The sequence below is a fragment of the Labrus mixtus genome, chromosome 7 (assembly GCF_963584025.1).
Source record: "Labrus mixtus chromosome 7, fLabMix1.1, whole genome shotgun sequence".
NCBI classification, from domain to species: Eukaryota; Metazoa; Chordata; class Actinopteri; order Labriformes; family Labridae; genus Labrus; species Labrus mixtus.
In genome coordinates, this window is record NC_083618.1 from 6,378,146 (window position 1) to 6,397,625 (window position 19,480).

The window sequence follows — 19,480 nt, forward strand, 5'->3', positions numbered from 1 at the left end:
TGTGCGCCCCATGTGCCTACAGAGGTAGTCCTCATTGCAGAGGCTGTGGGTTCGAATCTGACCTCAGCCGTTTGCTGCATGCCATCCCCCCTTACCTGTCCAATGAAGGCAAAAAGGCCCAATAATATAAAAAGTGTATTACTGTATTTAGGGTCCACCAGCTTGTTTGTATTGTTGGACAAGGAATCTCTGTGTATGTTGGGCCACGAAGGATGCACCAAATAGATCCTTTGTTAGCCGGGAAAAGAAGGACACATTTGTTTCAATCATTTAAAGAAGCCTTCGAAATGGGACAGCCTTTGATGTGCTGATGTGATTTGATTTGTCTTCAAATGTTCCCTCTGAAGGATGCAGCCCCTAAATGAGGAGATAGCCATGCTTGTGAATCATTGCTTACAGTAGGCTACTAAGCCAAACATGATGTTGACTTTTTGGGTTGAATAACCATCATCAGCACTGTGGCTGAAGCTAAGCAATAGGGAAAAGGTAAAATGATTATCTTTGGTTTTGTCTGAACACAACTTAAGATTCATCAAGATGCAAGACACATGACTCCCTCGAGGCACTATCAAGGCCTCTAATTGCTGATATATCAACTTAAGGGTGATCAAATGTCAGGACTCTGTTAAAGCTTGTTTCTGCTGCCCCCAAGTGGCAACGCAATAGTAAAATGAAATGTTTGAGCTTTGAGCAAAACAGTTGTTATTTTCATTTCCATCAAGGCCTTCATTGTATCAGTGTGAATATTGTGCTTACATTGTACTTGATAAAATTGACAACTACCGAACCAAATCATTCCATATGCACAGATCTCATCTTATAATCGTATCTTTGAACCCCTGATGAGAATCCAGCTCTGTCATTAGACGAGCACTTAACATGGTCAGGTATCTGATTAAATCTTTCTTTAACTAGCCTAACATATTGCAGACCTAAAGGTACACAAGCATAAAGGATTCAGGTTCAAAATCAGTGGGTCATTTTTATTTTTTTCCTCTTTCCCTTAAAACTGCATGTGCCAAACACAGTCCCACACGATGAAGATGACTCACCTAAAAGTAAACAGAATTGCACAAGTAGGAAAACAGTTGTGTGTGTTCACAAGGTCCACAGTTGCAGAACTCCTAATATCCACGCACAAGTCATCTGGTTGATTTCACCTTATGTATGTTGAGATAGAGATGTTTAGCTTGTGATGATGCACTATCAAAAACACTTTTTGGTCCAGCCAGCTCACTCCAGTTTAACATCACAATATCCCAATTCATCTACATGCACTTGACCAAATCTAGCAATAATCAGTGTGTGTGTGTCTGGATAATTTGACTTAAAAGTACATACAGTAGTTTCTCTGATTTCCTTACACTGCTGTACTGTTTGCTTCCTGGCAAGGGGGAAATGACACAAACATACAGTACACGTTAAGTGAAGCAGTACAGGCTCCTGTGTGAAAGAGTGCGCTAAGGAGGGAGTGAAGCAATGTTTGTCCACCCACATGTGGTAACTGGCAGAACTACTTTTACACAAATACACTACCTTTTATTATCAAAGTTTAGGGGATAACTACAATTTAGCTACAATATGAACTGAATGGTCTGGCACTTTGTCGGCAGTAGGAATAACCCCCAAAATGAAATAATTTAAAAATAAATCAATGCTTAAAAAAATAAAATAATATATATATATATATATATATATATATATATATATATATTCATTCTGACTTCATGTTTCTGATATCAATGTTTGTAGCTCAAGGACTTCAACACATTGAGGTCAGTCCTGTTGGTCAGTCCCTCCCCTTGGGCAGAGAGCTTTTTCTCAGCACTGAAGTCAGACACTATTCAGTAGAAGTTTGGTCATGTCTGGACTGCAGGGTGTTCGACTGCTGCTCCCGTGGGCCAGCGCCTGCCTTGCGCTGCTCAGCCTGGCCCAGGGAGCTGTGGTCATCTCCGGGGGCCATGAAACTCTGCAGGTAATTTTACACAACAACCTTTATATGCAACTATCTTAATTTAGAAATGCATCTTACATTAATAGTTGTTTAATTTCTCCAGTGTTGACTATACCTGGTGGTACCTGATTTTAGATTCAGTCTGTTTTTTTAATCAGCGGTGCATCACAAAGTGTGCTCTTTAGTTTTCAACTTTATTTCTACCCTGGTTTAACTGTTCTGAACATCTCCTCTTCATGCGTGTGTTTGTTTTCTAGTATTTTGGTTCCTTTTCGGTTTAATATGCTGTATTTGTATTTCAGGAGACAGGAGGAGCTACTAGACCTCTAAAGGTATCTGTAAACAAAACATACACCCAGTCAGTCCTGTCATAAGGTTAAAGATATTGTTTGCATTTTTCAGTTTGTATGGAATTAAACAAACCTGGCAGTCATTGATGAATTTGAGATCTGAATCCACACTGAAGCGACATTCTAACCACTTATTATAAGTTCAATGTTTTAAGTACAATAATTTGATGTGATTTCAGTTTTGTGCAGTCTTAAGTTTTGATTTCTCCCTTTGTATTGTCTGTTTATTTTTATTTTTTTACAGAAAAGAAGTACAAATGATGCCATGGTAAGAAAATATTACAGTTGTATCTTCTTTTATTTGATAAATATCAGGTTTGGTTTAATAAGTCTTCATTAAATGGGCAAGGACAATGTAATGAAGCAGCTCGAACAGATACACGCTCAATAAAGAAGGCGAAAAAGTAAACACCATAAATCACCAAACTAAGACACAAAAGGCCTTAAACTAAAAACTTTGTGTTGAACAAACTAGTCAAGTTTCAGTTTACAGCTACCCAACAAGAAGACTATGTTGCTGTTGTAGTGCAACCCCTCCTCAGCAGAGCAGATGTTTCTCAATCAATCAAGATAATAACTGTTTGTCTACAGAGATAAACCAGTTAGAAGCTATTGCTAAATGCAGGTTTACCAGATTTGAACTCTTCCCTAACAACAGCACCTGTCTCTTGAGCTGTGAGAGTAAGTGGTAAACAAATCAGTTTTAATGGTTCCATTTTTCTTTCAAAATCTTATTTTTATATCAACCAAGACTAAAAATCGAGTGACATTTTTCATGCTTAAAGAAATATCGTTCTTTTTGTGCTTTATATAAATGAAGTTCTCAGATTTGTCGACCAATTTGCTTAATTTTGCACCTTAACTTTGGGCTGAAAGAAAATTTGTTGATCTTGAAGGCTGACGGCCACTTGGTCTTTATCTTATCACTTCCCCCTATTCACAAAGCACAATCGTATCCCATTGTCTATATCTTCCGGTGTCATCAGCGGATCTGTTCCTTCAGAATATTCTCGCGAGACTCGATGATTCCCGAGTGACCAGACGCTGTCAGAACCTCTGCAGTGCTGAGCGTATGGAATGGCATGACCTTTAGGAACCTGTTGAGACCCCGCAGATCTAAAATAGGGCGAAGTCCACCGTCCTTCTTTGTGACAAGGAAGAACGTTGAGTAGTATCCACCGGGCTGAGCCACGGGGTCTACCGGCTCGATGGCACCCTTGACCAGGAGGGTAGAGAGCTCTTGGTCGAGAGCAAGGGCTTTTGCCGGGTCGCCTATGATGGTCATCCTGACCCAAAAGTCCTGGGCTGCACGACGGCCAGGATGCTGTGCTGGGGAGGTTGCTGGTGACCACTGGCACCAGCTGGGGACTGAAACCGGCGCTGAGGAGGGACCACAGTACTCCTAGGCCTAACATGGGGAGGCAAGCTCCTGCTGAGACCAGAGAGCTGCTGCTTGGTCTGTCTAGCCTGAATAGACCGTTCAAGAGCCTCTAGAGCTGCTGATCCGAACAGCTCCCCAGGCTCCACTGGAACACTGCGCAGGATCCTCCTGCTTGCCTCAGTGAGGGGCGACTGCGCCAACCAAACCTGGCAGCGAGCCTGGACGAGTGTGGACATCACCCGTCCCAACTCCCTAGACATCAGCACGAAACTCTGTGGCAGATGCCGCCATTGAGAGGATGTCCTCCTCAATAACTGTAGTGGCATCAGGAGGAGCAGGCGGGACCACACTGACCCTACTCGCCTCAGTCTTCCTTGTGAAAAAGGCAGCCTTCATCTGATCAAGCTCTGCCGTAAGCTGGTCCACCCTGGATGCAAGCTTGGACTGCTTCCGATTAGAGGCGCCTACAGTCTCAGCAGCTCTACGCTTCAACTGGCCAGGAGGGATCGTAACCGCCCCCCTGAGCCGGAGTCAGCTGAGGAGGAGACAAATAAACTGGCGAGCTCACCCCCCCAGAAGTTCCTCCACCTCAGACAGTCGAGCAGCCCTCATGGTCCGAGGCATGTAGCTGCAGTTCATGCAGGGATCCTCAGACAGGCCCTCTCTCAGGTGTTCAAGGCCCAGGCAGGAGGGACAGAGATCATGACCGTCCTCAGGCTGCATAGTAGCCATACAGGCAGTACAGTAGTGATTGACCAACATAGCCAGCACTGACTGAGGACACAACAACGAGCTCGGAGCAGGGAAGCGTAAACACTGCCTTCACCAACCAGTTGATATACAGAGAGCAGGCACTAGCAGGAACACTATGCCAGAAGTTACTACACCTATGCTGGAGTGAGCGCGGAAACATAGCCTCTCCAACAAGGTGATCTGATGCGCTAATTACAAGCCGGCTTCGGGCGAAAACACCAGCCAACCAAACAGGACGCACCTATGTCGGGAGAGGGAGCGAACACATTGCCTTCACCGACAAAGGTTATGAGACAGAATAAACAGATAGAAACACAGTGGCCACCACTAGTTGTCTATAAGCGGAAGCGCTTCAACTAAACGACAACGAGGCAAACTTAATGGGGGGTAGGAGCCCAAACGACTAAGATCAAGGGAGTGCGCCCCAACTACAGCAAACCTCCAATGATATTACTCTGACTTAAGAAAGTTGTCTGTGAATTTGAAAACACTTAAGAAGTTGTTAAGTGTTAGGCCAGCATAGGTTTATTCTTTTTCTGCAAGTAAGATATGCAAACATATAACCATGTTCTTTAATCCAAGAAATCAGTTGCTCCCTTCAGGTCCAACAAACCTACTTCTCTCTCAATGCCCAGAATGAATGAAAACATGTAGATGCTTAGGCAAAGATTTAAAATTTGACCTAACAGACAACAGGAATGTCCACTGTGTCCATTCAAGGTATTTAAAGCAAAGAGGTTTTAGGGTTAAACATTGTGATACTCTGAGAGTCAAATATCTGTCTGTGCCAGATATAAGATGCCACCTTGGAAAAATATTCCTCATTTCCTTTGGTTTTTACCCAGAAGATCTCAAATAAAACAGAACGCATGCAGAGGGAATCAAGGCAGGAAGGAATAGCGTCACCCTGACTGAAGCAAACAGGAATCATGTAAAATGCCCTCAGCTCAGGCACACATGATTATTGTGTTGGTCACAGATAGATCTTGGATACAAGAAAAATAGACTCCCAGTAAAAAGTTGATAATGGTTGTTCAGAGTGGTTGGTAAAGTGAATAGACTGACAAACACACAGTATACTTTAAATATACACACCATATGTGTTTCGACATGCTGCACCCAGGCTGATTCACATAAACACTCTCTGAGTAGAACCAGTTACTAAATTATCTTTAACTCGTGTTTTTTAAGCTCTTATTGTTGTCTTATTTAGTACTATTTAAGGTGAATCCACCTGCAATTATCAAGTCAGTTTTGAAATGACACAAAAACAGCCGACTCTAAAGTTATTTAAAAAAGTGTGTGGATACGATGCTTGGGATCTCTTGCCTACACAGCCTCTCTTTCTGCCAGGTGGAGGTGTACAGCGTGACGGTGGACTGCACTGTGAGGTCTCGTTTTGCTCACACCGTCATGACCTCCAAGGCCCTGAACAAAGCAAACACCTCCCAGGAAATCTTCTTTGAAGTGCAGCTGCCCAAGACCGCCTTCATCAGTAACTTCAGCATGTCCGTTTGCCACGTTAAAATTTTCACCCTGTACCCAGTGTTTGCTTGTATCATGTTGCTTTTTGAGACAGATATTATCACCGCTTCTCTTGTGCTTGAAAGCTCATTTCTCTTAATGATACAGTTGGCAGAGTTCAAGAGCAACATTATGTTCTCTATCTTTCACAGGGAAATTGAAGGTCAGGTGTACGTTGGGGACGTGAAGGAAAAAGAGAAAGCCAAGAAGCAGTATGAAAAGGCTGTTTCCTCTGGACAAACTGCTGGACTGGTGAAGTGAGTCTGTGAGGATGAAATATTCATGAAGCAAACACAGCAAGAAACACACAGAAAATCAAAGTGGATCTCCATTTAGATTTTCACACTCCTTTGATCTTAGTCGTTTGGTGTAAGCTGGTTACTAGTCTACATTTATTAGTCATGGTTTTTTGAAGTGGATCTTTGATGATTGTTCTCTCTCTGTTTCATTATAGAGCTTCTGGGAGAAAGATGGAGAAGTTTTCTGTGTCCGTCAATATCGCAGCAGAAAAAAATGTGACTTTTGTTCTGACTTACGAGGAGCTCCTTCAGAGGAAGCTGGGCCAGTATGAGATTCTGACTCAAATTAAACCCAAACAGAGGGTCCAGGAGTTTCAGGTGAATCTGATTCTGTTCTGCTGTGGCCTTGTGATTTGGTCCTTTCAGATCTTTTAAATGAGCTATTTACAAATGGTCTGTCTGTCTGTCTGTCTTTTTGCCTGTGTGTATGACAGATTGTGACAAACATCTATGAGCCACAGGGCATTTCTTTCCTTGATGCCCATGCTACCTTCCTGACCAATGATTTGCTCCCTCTGGTGGAGAAAACTGTAACAGACAAAAAGGTACATGGTCCCTGGAGGAAGTTTTCTCATGCTTTGCCTGCAGTTCGTGGATCAGACTTCCACCCTTTTTACATGAAAGACATTATTGACCTAACGATTTGAGTTCAGCTGACTGTGTGTATCATGTTGTCAGGCACACATCTCTTTCTCACCAACCATGGAGCAGCAGAGGAGTTGTCCTGGTTGTGATGGAACCTTCATTGATGGAGATTTTGTCATCAAATATGACGTAAACAGAGCGACCAGCATTGGGGACATTCAGGTATGCTGTCACTCAAACAACTAAAAACAGATACGTTAGTGTGGGGTCAAGGGGTCCTTCTCGGGAAAAAATGGGAAGAATGATTCCAATGTCTGTATTTTGGCACATTTATAGTCAAAGGCAGAATTGGTAATGTTTCTCGATCAGTCTGAAGAAACCTCAGTTAAATCATACAGAATTCCTTACATCATAATTGCTTATTTTTCGTGTCGCATTTTATAATTAATGTCTTCTATACTTGAAATATTATTTATCATTACTATACATATACTGTAAAAAATGATAAAATTGCACAAGAACATATAGGTCTATAAATTACAGTATGTTTATTACTGCCCTTTATTATTCTTTCCCCTTCAGATTGTAAATGGGTACTTTGTACACTTTTTCGCTCCACCTCACCTGCCCAGAGTCCCGAAGAATGTGGTGTTTGTGATTGACAGGAGCGGTTCAATGTCTGGAAGAAAGATTGACCAGGTGGGGGACTGTTCAGACTGCAAATGTAGTTATAAAATGTTAGTGTCCACATGCACACGTTTTTCTTATGACCTCTGTGTAGACACGAGAGGCAATGCTGGCCATCCTCAAAGACATCCATGAGGAGGACCATTTTGCCATTGTCCTGTTTGGTAGCCAGGTCGATCCCTGGAGATCAACACTTTCCAAAGCAACAGAAGAAAACGTGAATGAAGCCATGGCATTTATCAGGCAACTAGATATCAGAGGATGTAATGATCTTACTAACCTTTTTATACATAATGTCCTCACTTCAAAATAAAATTAAAAAAACACTTCTGTGATCTGATTACATTTTCTTATGTGTTTACCATCTAGCAACCAATTTTAATGATGCATTGTTGGACAGTGTGAAAATGCTTGTCAGCGACAGAAAGGAGCAAAGGATCCCAGAGAGGAGCATTGATATGATTATTGCACTGACTGATGGAATGCCAGATCGGGGTGAGTGTGCACATACTGTAAGGTATATTTTGTGTGAGTGCACGTTTGATTGTTGTAATTAATGTTTAACATCAAATTAAGTATATAACTTAGGTAAGAATTATTTTGTATTTTGAAGGCCCCGCTAGGATCCTGGAGAATGTGCGCCCTGCTATGGGTGGAAACATTTCTCTGTTCTGTCTTGGATTTGGAAATGATGTGGATTACACCTTCCTGGATTCGTTGAGCAAACAAAACAAGGGATCGGCCCGCAAAATTTATGAGGGATCAGATGCAACACTTCAACTTCAGGTGGAAAGTTTAGGCTGTGAACACATTTACAAGACTATAATTACTTCACAGTTTTCTACATTTATACCATGACTACATTTTGATTAAGCTAAAATACTCAACTCAACCCAGTTGAGTTGAGTATTTTAGCTGGTTTACCAACCTTTCATACGTAAAAATGTGCAGCCCAGAGTACATCACAAAAGAACAGTCTCATACTGTAACACATTTTGTACAAACACTGGTGATACATTGTGTGTGTGGGGATTTGTCGCAGGGTTTTTATGAGGAGGTGTCCAGCCCTCTTCTTTTGGAGGTTGACCTGCGTTATCCTGATGAGGCAGTGGACTTTCTCACCACTAACCACTTCAACCAGCTATTTAACGGCTCCGAGATCGTGGTGGCCGGAAAACTGGAGGACAACGACCTTGACAACTTCATGGTGGAAGTGGTTGGCCAGGGGGTGAGGACAAAGAAACTGTATCAATACAATTGTGAGGTGATAGATGAGGTCTGTTTATTAATCTGTTTTTAGAGACTATTACTCCTCTTTGTCCCTCCTGCTTAGTTTGAAGAGGACTTCAAGGTGCAGGGACAGGCCGGTGCTGTAGACTGGGACGTGATGTACCCTGATGAGGAATACATTTTTGGAGATTTTACAGAGCGTCTTTGGGCCTATCTAACCATCCAGCAGCTACTGGAGAAAAGGTGAGTTTGAGCAATTTCACTCAAGCTGATACCTGAAACTTTTTCATTGGAAATCTGTATGTAATTTTTATGATTTAAAACCTTCATCAAAGATGCATCCACAAATCGTCTGAGAGCTAAGAATGGATCACACAAAACTAATTCACCAATTCCAACCAAGCCACATATTTTTCTACTTTCAGTAAGAGTGGTATCACTGGTGAGAAAGAGAATGCCACGGCAAAGGCCCTGGAAATGTCCCTGCGGTATAGCTTCGTAACCCCTCTCACTTCCATGGTGGTCACTAAGCCTGAAACTGAGGATGGAACAGAAAGCCCGCTCATTGCTGATAAACTGACTGAGGGTAAGAGAGTCAGCCATTTGACCTACAGTATGTGTGAAACAAAACCTAACATTCGCAAACCGCATTCATTTTCAACTATTGTGGGTACCTGAAGGTGGTGCTCAAGTTAAAACTTTAGCTTAAATTCACACATTTGTTTTTTGTCATCTGTTTATTTTGACAGAGCAAAGACAAGAGTCAGAAAGACGGAATCCATTTCAACATTATGCCCCTCCAGCATACTCGTATAGTTATCAGTCAACACCCTCCTATTTCGGTAAGTCATTTTTTGCATAGCTGGCTTGATGGTTCTAGAAAGAACTGTGTTACTCTTCTAGTCAGTTGTTTTGTCAGTCTATCTAAACTACTTGTTAAATTGTCCTGACATGATGTATCTCACTCACTTTAGTATTACCCTGACTCCTCTCCTAACATTTATGAGCACGTTGAATTTAGCCCAAAAGCCCCACTGTGCACAAGCTCACAGAGCTGCTTGCATTGCTGTACACTTAGTTTTGTTGTCATGTAGGAGCCAAAATGTTGAGCGAAGACTACATATAAAACAAAACTATTACTCATTTTGTTTATCACTTCCATTTACTTTGTTGTCACCTGCAGTGGATGGGGATCCTCATTTCATGATTGAGCTCCCAGACAGAGAAGACGCACTGTGCTTCAACATCAACGACAAACCAGGAACCATTTTCAACCTGGTCAGAGACCTTAAACAAGGTCAGCCACGAGCCCATTTTTGAGCATGAGCCATGAGACCAAGATTTTGTACATTTCTCCTCACGTGCCTGAAAATTACACCCAGCTGTGAGTGACGGAATCCCCTATTGTTTCTTCAGGTATTTTGGTCAATGGCGAGATCATAGGCGACAAGATGATTCCCCCTGATGGGAAAATTAACACCTACTTTTGGCGTTTTGGCATCATCCACAAGACTCTGGGGGTGATGCTGATTGTGAGCACTCAGGACGTCTCGGTGTTTCAGGATGGCCAACTGGTCAAGCTGCGATGGTCTGATTCAGCTTCACTCAAAGGATCCAAGTGAGTGGCTGCATGTCCCATGGTTACCTCATTCAATAAGAGAAAACTATTCCTCTACATGAGTCAAAAATCCAGTTGAGAATAAATGCTTACCATCTTGTTCCCCTCACCCTCATATCCTCCAGTGTGGATATTCTCTTGACCAAGGATCGCAGCCTCACAGTAACTCTGAAAGATTCAGTCAAGTTTGTCATCCTGCTACACAAAGTGTGGGAGAAGCACCCGTACCACAGGAACTACCTGGGTTTCTACACCCTGGACACCCACCTCCTGTCATCTTCGGTTCACGGCCTGCTAGGTACAACTTGTTAAGTTATTAGAGAGAATTACATCATAATGACTGATAATAGGGGAATGTTCGCTGTAGCATTTCTTCTTGGGTATACAGCAATACCCTCACTTTCTGTATAGTGTATTTTTGATTCCAGCAGCAACAGCAACACTGTGTGCAACCTCCGCAACATCACTACACTGTTAATGCTCCAGACAATGACCTGCCTGGTTCACACATCAGGTCAAAGTCTATTCAATTTGATTTGGACTGCAGGACAAAGTCAGTTCAATGTAAACTGCTTCAGACATTTATATTGGCACATGTCCCCCAGGAAACGTCTGGTCATGTAAAGTAGTGCATGTCATGAGTAGAAAGGGCTTTAGGTTCAACTACTACCTTTGCACCTTTGGCCATTACTATGTTCAGTCTTTTGGAACTATATTGGAAACGATCATAGTGTTCAGGTGTAATCAGAAATACCCTAACACTCTGAAATGGGTTGTCAGGCCACAACAGTGACACAAACTGGTGCCACAACTGGAAAACTCTACCATGGGAAATTGACTTTCTCTTTTACTTTGGTATTTTAAGATTGTGTTAAAACTTACTGCCACCACTCCAAACATAAAGAAACCAGATGGATTAATATCTCCTTGTAAATAGTTATGATTTGGTTTTAGTTTTTAAATCTGTATCAAGACAGTAAACACGGGAGCAAAGAGGGGACTGCCTCTTGTTTCCTTCTTACATACAGCAGTACACTGTGAGTTAACTGTTAGCTTTGATTTTAGAGTTATTATTGGATATGTGCTATATTTGGTTCTTTAAATGCAAAACTATATGTATACAATAACCCCAAATTGCAAGCTTAATAAACAGTCTCAGATTTCCTTTCATATCTGAGCACAATATCTTATGCTCTGATTTGCAATTAAGGAATCAAATTGAGGAATCATTCTTCAGGGACTTCACGTGCACTTGAGGTCAAGAAGGAGCATATCTCAGTATTTTATGTTGGTGTATTGGTCCTAATGATATGAGACACAGCAAAACTTTTAGAGGAAATATAGGTATTATAAGTGCGTCTTAAACACAGAATTTTACAGTAGGCTATATCAATTAGGTGTTATAAGAATCCTACACCAAAGGGCTCGAAATGTACCCACAATAACAGGGGGTAAGATTAAAGAACAGAAACATATCGGATAGATGTGTGGCTAACCTAACTTGGCCTTCATCAAAACCTAAAAGAAACACGATATCAACTTGAAGAAGAAAACAACTGAGGTCTTAAAGAGGTCATCTATGTTAAACTGGAACAACGATCCCTTAGCAGAGGCTACCACCAAAATCTTATGCAGTTTTTTATTTCCTGTCCAACAGTTGAAGCATTATTCACACCCTGGATCAATTGTGACCCAAACAACTCACAATGTGTATTAACCAAGCAGAAACCCCTGGTGCTGAAAAATGCTGATGTGAAAAACAGTGCAGCACCTTGAGTTTACACTTGAGACTGGCTGCAAAAGCCAAGGAGCCCGTTTAACACCTATATTAAAAGGCCCATTATGCAGCAGAAATAAACATGTTTACTTTCTGGTTTAAAGATCATATTTTGTCTGAATAGCCAGTTTCTTTATATTACACACTGTATTTGGGGTCTTTATATATTTTATTTAACATTAGGGAACATTTAGGGATAGAATAAATGTACTTCAAAATGATATTTACCTCTGATAATTTGTCATCCTCCAGGTCAGTTTTACCATGGGATCAATTATGAGGTGTCAGACCTGCGTCCAGGTGAAGTCACAGAGAAACCAGATGCCACCATGTTTGTGAAAGGACGGGAGCTCAATGTGACAAGGTACATGCCAAAATAAATAGTCAGCATGTAACATGTGTGCTGATTTCATATATGGCTGTTGGTTTGTAATGTGCACTTGAAATATCTGTCAGTGTACATACTGTAAAATGTCTGTGTGTGTGTGTCCACAGAGGCTGGCAGAGAGACTTCAGGAGGGATGTGAAGAAAGGAGACAATGTCCCCTGCTGGTTCGTTCACAATAATGGAACAGGCCTCATCGATGGCGAAGCATCAGACTACATTGTGTCAGGCCTTTTTAAAACTGTTTAAGAACAGGCTATACATCACTGTCTACCAGAAATCATTCAAATTAAACTTTTAAACTAAATATTCATATCTGCCTGTATTTACACTATAATGCTCTGGTATCATGAACCCATAAAGCAAACACTCTTCATTCACAGCACTGTATGGATGACTTCCATTTCTGTATCAGTGTTATTGCTGGAGCTCCAAAAATGGAAAGCAATAACGCTATCCCTAAATACGGAGATATATCGGAGCAACCTCAGCGATCACTTATATTCAAATAAATGGGACACAGTTCCTCAATATGGAATCCAGCTGGATTTTGTTATAAGTGCTAAGTGTGATAGAAAAATCTGCTTTGTTCATGTTTGTCCAGTCTTTGATTCAGGTCTTCTCCTTGTTCAACCTCAATAACATATACCAGTTTGTTGAATTTAGCATTTGATTATGTGAGGAGGTCACAGAATATAAAATGTTTTCAAGCAGTACAACCCTGATGAGTAGATGTTTATCATGCTAATTGATGTAAAGTCCACTGTAGTGCTGCTGATACAAATGATACCAAATAAAAGATAAGAGTGGTGACAAACTAATAAAATTATGTATTGCTGGTCACAGTACAACTGAAATGTTCAAACTGACTATTGTTTAAGAAGTATAGAAAATATACACACTTAATACATTCATGTTGATTTAATTGATGGTTTACATTTTAGGATGATCTAATCGACCTCATTCATCTCAGCTTCAGGAGAACTAATGGATACTTTCATGAAAGTCTCTTTAGTCATCAGCCTATAAACTGTTTATAAAAGTTAGATTATATTAAAATGTATCTGCAGTTGTAGAGCTTCTTTCCATAAATCTTTTCCATGAAGTGATATTCTTTGCATGTCTGGTAGCAGTAACAAGGTTTTCCCTGATAAGGTATAAAAGAAGTCTTCATAGGGAATCTATTCATTCATATGAATACCAAGGCTGTGCAAAAAAGAGAACAGCCAATTAAATAGATTCCCAACAAGTTGCATCATCTTAAACTTAGCCTTTATGGCTGAAGTTTGATCAGTATGAGTTACTTGATACTTAGGATTCATCAACAAGTGTGAGGGATTTGCATCTGATGTGTACAAAGCCTGTCAGTGTCAGCCAGGCTGTTTCTTTTTTACCTAGGAGATTGCTGTAGTCCCCTTTGAATCCAAAGTTCATGTACTATTATAGCAAAAATGTCCTAAACCATACCAAAAAAAGTCACAGTTTGGTTAGTTCAAGGAACGAAAACGACTTGGGTTGATGAACAATTAATTGTAAGTGTTTTTAATGATCTCAGTTGTTTTTGTAATTGATTATTAGTGTTTGTTGATGTTGTTGTTGCTTTGGTTGTTTTAATATGTTTTAATATTCGATAGTCAATAATGGTTTGAATTGAATTGGGCAAAAGGATGACTATTTAGGCTTCTTTGATAACCCATAGTCAGTCAATAAATTGATACTAATAAAGCCAATTATTGTCTCTTTACACTTTACATAAAGCAGGTCTAAAATTAACTCTTAATTACATGATTAACAGAGACCCAAAGTCAATCGACCAATGAGGAAGCACTTGACGAAAGAGGGCAGGAAAGCATCCAATTAACAGGCAGAAAGCACAAGAAGAACCAGCGTCTTTAATGCCCACTTAGCCTTAATTCTGTCATAACGATACTACCATGGATAGATATTTGTTTTTTGTTTTTATTTAGCCTACTTTTATCATTTGGTTATTACATAGTCCTTTCCTACATAATATAAATATAAGACACGGTGGCCTATTTAAACAGCCAATACCATTGTTGGGTAAGGGTTTATGTTGCTGTTTTAATGCTTGTGGGTTTGTTGGAACAAATGGAGCTGGAAACACCTTTTTTATATCCCCTAATAATCTAAATACAATTCAGCAGCAAACTACAAGTTACCCATATGTTTTTTTATAATCTCTTTTTAAAAACTTAATTCATAAAAAATCAGCTGCTGCATTTTTTAAGTCCCTCTTTCTTTCAGAAGCTTATAAACCAGGATACTGGATAGTGCTTCACTTTTATAACCCACATACTGTTTGGCAGCAGAAAAATCCAGACCTTGGGTTTGGTTTTTGACCCTTTAACTTTAGCTGTCCACCCACACAAATGTTTGCCTAAAAATCTATATTGTTTGTGTTTGATAGGACTCCAAATGAAATGCCATAACTGACTGCCTAATATTTGCCAACAGTGTTCTTCATTGGCCATTTGATTTCTTGTGTATTCCTTAAAACATGAAAACCATTAATCAGTTGGATGATTAGATGAGCTGAAAGCTGTGTTTACTGTTTCTAATTCTTCAACAGGGAACCAGGCGAGAGCCAGTTTTACACATTAAACTAAAGACATTTTTGTTCTCATTCTCATTTTCATTCTTCCCTTAAAGACACCTGAGGGGAATTCCTTACCTTTTCAGGATGAGCAGTCACCTGGTTTAAGCATCGGTTTCTCTAATGATACATGTGTGTGTTTTTCTCTTTGTTTAGAGCGTATGGGTAAAACGGCTCCGTCTGTTTTCAGCGGTGTGAGGTCAGGGACGGAGACAGCCCTGAGCAAGCCTGCTGCTCCCAAAGCTCCTGGTGGCAGTGTGTTCAGCAAATAGACACACACTGCAGGAAGAAATAACACACCCTGAAGTGTGAATGTTTCTCAGTCAAAGCTGAATCTGCATATTGATTACAAAAAAAAAAGTGTTTTAAGAAGTAATGTTTAAGTGAGATAGTTTTGTGCCAGCACTGTGGGTGGACATCATCTGCTATGTAAGCAGTCTTTGTCATTTGTATATTGCACAGTACACTAAACTTGGATATAGATGCAGGTTTGGATTATGCAGCTGTAAATGAATAGTGACATTTCTGTGTCAGTGTTGAAAATATTGTTTAATCATTTGACTGTTTGAGTTTTTGTACGTTTCTTTGAGAAAAAAAAAATCACATATCTTAAATGTAGTTGTGTGTTAATAAACTGCAAAAGGGACCCATTTCTAGGAATATATACTTAGGGTTTGAAAAGAACACTTGTCTGATGGTCACATACTGGTAAACAGTAGTTGTTGGTTGTAACCTCATCAAGAAAATCAAGTTGGACCGTCAATCAACTGCACAGTGATAGTGACCGACATAATCAATCAATCAATCAATTTTTATTTGTATAGCGTCAACTCATAACAAGTGTTATCTCGAGACACTTTACAAGAAGCAGGTAAAATACCTTACTCTTTGTCTGTTAACATTACAAAAGAGCAGGTAAAAAGACCTTACTCATTGTTATGTTACAAAAAGCAAGTAAAAGACCTTACTTATTGCTATGTTATAAAGATCCGGCCTATCCATCATGAGCACTTTAGCAAAGCAGCAAAAGTTGTAGTGTTCTGGCAAGCCGTCAACCGACGATCTTTAGGAGCCTAGGAGAGCTCAAGAGCTCCCAGGAAAGTGGGTGGTTAGTGACTGAGATTTATAGATAGATACATGCAGTAATATGATGTACTGTATATGCACACAGAGAGAGAGAGAGAGAGAGAGAGAGAGAGAGAGAGAGAGAGAGAGAGAGAGAGAGAGGAGCTCAGGGTGCCAGTTCCCCCGGTAGTCTAAGCCTATAGCAGCATAACGAAGAGCTGGTCTACACCAGCACCAGCCCTAACTATAAGATTTATCAAAAAGGAAAGTTTTAAGTCTATTCTTAAAAATATAGACTGTCTGCCTCCCGGACCCCGGCTGGAAGGCGGTTCCAGAGGAGAGGAGCCCGATAACTGAAGGCTTTACCTCCCATAGTACACTTGGAGACTGTAGGTACCACCAGCAGGCCTGCACTCCGGGACCGCAATGCTCTCGAGGGACAGTACGGCACTAGTAGCTCCTTCAGGTAAGATGGTGCCTGGCCATTGAGAGCTTTGTAGGTGAGAAGAATGATCTTGAATTCTATTCTAGACTGTATAGGGAGCCAGTGCAGAGAAGCCAGGACAGGAGTGATGTGGTCCCATTTCCTGGTTCTGGTCAGTACACGAGCTGCAGCATTCTGGACCAGTTGAAGAGTCTTTAGAGATTTGCCAGAGCACCCTGACAAAAGAGAGTTACAATAATCCAGTCTGGAGGTGACAAATGCATGAACTAGTTTTTCTGCATCACTTTGCGACAGGATATTCCTGATCTTGGATATATTACGAAGGTGAAAGAAGGCTGTTCTTGAAACTTGACTGATGTGAGAGCTAAAAGACAAAAGGCAAAAAGAACTCCTAGATTCCTAACAGTGGTGCTAGATGCCAGGCTGATGTCACTAAGGACAGTCAAATCACTAGAAAAAGTCTCTCTGAGGTTCTTAGGGCCTAGCACAATAACTTCAGTCTTGTCTGAGTTAAGTAGCAAAAAAATTCTGGTCATCCAGGTCCTAACGTCCTTAAGGCACGTTTCTAGCTGACATAACTGACTGGTACCATCGGGCTTCATTGATACATAAAGCTGAGTATCATCTGCATAACAATGAAACTGTATGGAGTGTTTCCTCATAATATTTCCCAGAGGAAGCATATATAATGTAAAGAGAATTGGTCCAAGCACTGAACCTTGTGGGACTCCATGGCAAACTTTAGTGTGGATAGAGGACTCATCATTAACATGTACAAACTGAGATCGGTCTGATAAGTAAGATTCAAACCAACTTAAAGCAGTCCCTGTAATTCCAAGCAAATGCTCCAGTCTGTACAACAGGATCCGATGGTCAATGGTGTCAAAAACAGCACTAAGATCTAACAAGACGAGCACAGACAGAAGTCCCCTGTCTGAGGCTAGAAGTAGATCGTTTGTAACTCTAACTAGTGCAGTCTCAGTGCTATGGTGGATTCTAAATCCTGACTGGAACTCCTCAAATAAACTGTTGTCATGGAGAAAGTCACACAGCTGTTTAGCTACCACCTTCTCCAGGATCTTCGAGAAAAAAAGGAAGGTTGGATATAGGCCTGTAATTAGCCAGAGTTCCTGAGTCCAGAGTAGGCTTTGTAAGTAGAGGTTTGATTACCGCTACTTTAAATGCCTGGGGTACATAGCCTGCCAGTAAAGACAAATTGATCATATCTAATATGGAGTTGCTAACTAAGGGAAAGACTTCCTTAAACTTCCATAAAGTGCTAAGTTATGTTCACAATAACAATACTGTCCCATGTACACATAATACAACTGGGTTTAAGATTATACTGTAAAGAAGTTTAGGGTGAGTTGTGCATTCAGTCAGAGTCCGAGTTAAACACAGACACACACAAACCATCCTTAAGACATGAGCTGTGTCTCTTTTCAGGACTTTCATCCTTCGAATGACCCAGCCTTCATAGCCTCAGTTCAGGCCAAACTGAAATGAGACAGTCTGCTGGTTTCCCCGTTTGCATGAACAGCTGTTCCCACCCTTCACTTTTTATATCTAAGCCCCGCCTCTGTTGCCTATAGCAACAACATTAGTATTGGTAGATATTGGACTCAGTGGAATCCATGAACTTACATTCAAAAGTGTTTTACAGGTGCTGAATAGCCTACCAGTTATGTTGTGCGCCCCATGTGCCTACAGAGGTAGTCCTCATTGCAGAGGCTGTGGGTTCGAATCTGACCTCAGCCGTTTGCTGCATGCCATCCCCCCTTAGCTGTCCAATGAAGGCAAAAAGGCCCAATAATATAAAAAGTGTATTACTGTATTTAGGGTGTACCAGCTTGTTTGTATTATTGGACAAGGAATCTCTGTGTATGTTGGGCCACGAAGGATGCACCAAATAGATCCTTTGTTAGCCGGGAAAAGAAGGACGCATTTGTTTCAATCATTTAAAGAGGCCTTCGAAATGGGACAGCCTTTGATGTGCTGATGTGATTTGATTTGTCTTCAAATGTTCCCTCTGAAGGATGCAGCCCCTAAATGAGGAGATAGCCATGCTTGTGAATCATTGCTTACAGTAGGCTACTAAGCCAAACATGATGTTGACTTTTTGGGTTGAATAACCATCATCAGCACTGTGGCTGAAGCTAAGCAATAGGGAAAAGGTAAAATGATTATCTTTGGTTTTGTCTGAACACAACTTAAGATTCATCAAGATGCAAGACACATGACTCCCTTGAGGCACTATCAAGGCCTCTAATTGCTGATATATCAACTTAAGGGTGATCAAATGTCAGGACTCTGTTAAAGCTTGTTTCTGCTGCCCCCAAGTGGCAACGCAATAGTAAAATGAAATGTTTGAGCTTTGAGCAAAACAGTTGTTATTTTCATTTCCATCAAGGCCTTCATTGTATCAGTGTGAATATTGTGCTTACATTGTACTTGATAAAATTGACAACTACCGAACCAAATCATTCCATATGCACAGATCTCATCTTATAATCGTATCTTTGAACCCCTGATGAGAATCCAGCTCTGTCATTAGACGAGCACTTAACATGGTCAGGTATCTGACTAAATCTTTCTTTAACTAGCCTAACATATTGCAGACCTAAAGGTACACAAGCATAAAGGATTCAGGTTCAAAATCAGTGGGTCATTTTTATTTTTTTCCTCTTTCCCTTAAAACTGCATGTGCCAAACACAGTCCCACACGATGAAGATGACTCACCTAAAAGTAAACAGAATTGCACAAGTAGGAAAACAGTTGTGTGTGTTCACAAGGTCCACAGTTGCAGAACTCC

The 19,480-nt window shown here is 40.8% G+C and overlaps 1 protein-coding gene across 1 annotated transcript; it reads left to right on the plus strand.

Annotated features, from left to right (window-relative positions):
* Positions 1-1,820: 1,820 nt before the first annotated feature.
* LOC132977622 (inter-alpha-trypsin inhibitor heavy chain H3-like) lies at positions 1,821-13,074 on the plus strand. The gene is made up of 21 exons (XM_061042352.1): positions 1,821-1,975; positions 2,257-2,286; positions 2,549-2,572; positions 5,792-5,946; positions 6,115-6,219; positions 6,417-6,579; positions 6,696-6,806; positions 6,940-7,068; positions 7,429-7,545; positions 7,628-7,796; positions 7,903-8,028; positions 8,147-8,319; positions 8,576-8,761; positions 8,867-9,006; positions 9,189-9,349; positions 9,513-9,605; positions 9,947-10,060; positions 10,180-10,381; positions 10,507-10,679; positions 12,411-12,522; positions 12,654-13,074. The coding sequence occupies exons 1-21, from the start codon at positions 1,862-1,864 to the stop codon at positions 12,790-12,792; spliced, it is 2,736 nt and encodes a 911-aa protein (XP_060898335.1). The 5' UTR covers positions 1,821-1,861; the 3' UTR covers positions 12,793-13,074.
* Positions 13,075-19,480: the final 6,406 nt, after the last annotated feature.

Coding starts and splice junctions, on each gene's coding strand:
- LOC132977622 (XM_061042352.1), top strand. CDS start 1,862: ATGTCTGGACTGCAGGGTGTTCGACTGCTGCTCCCGTGGGCCAGCGCC. Junction 6,807..6,939: donor AAACTGTAACAGACAAAAAG/GTACATGGTCCC, acceptor TCATGTTGTCAG/GCACACATCTCTTTCTCACC. Junction 10,061..10,179: donor GGTCAGAGACCTTAAACAAG/GTCAGCCACGAG, acceptor TTGTTTCTTCAG/GTATTTTGGTCAATGGCGAG.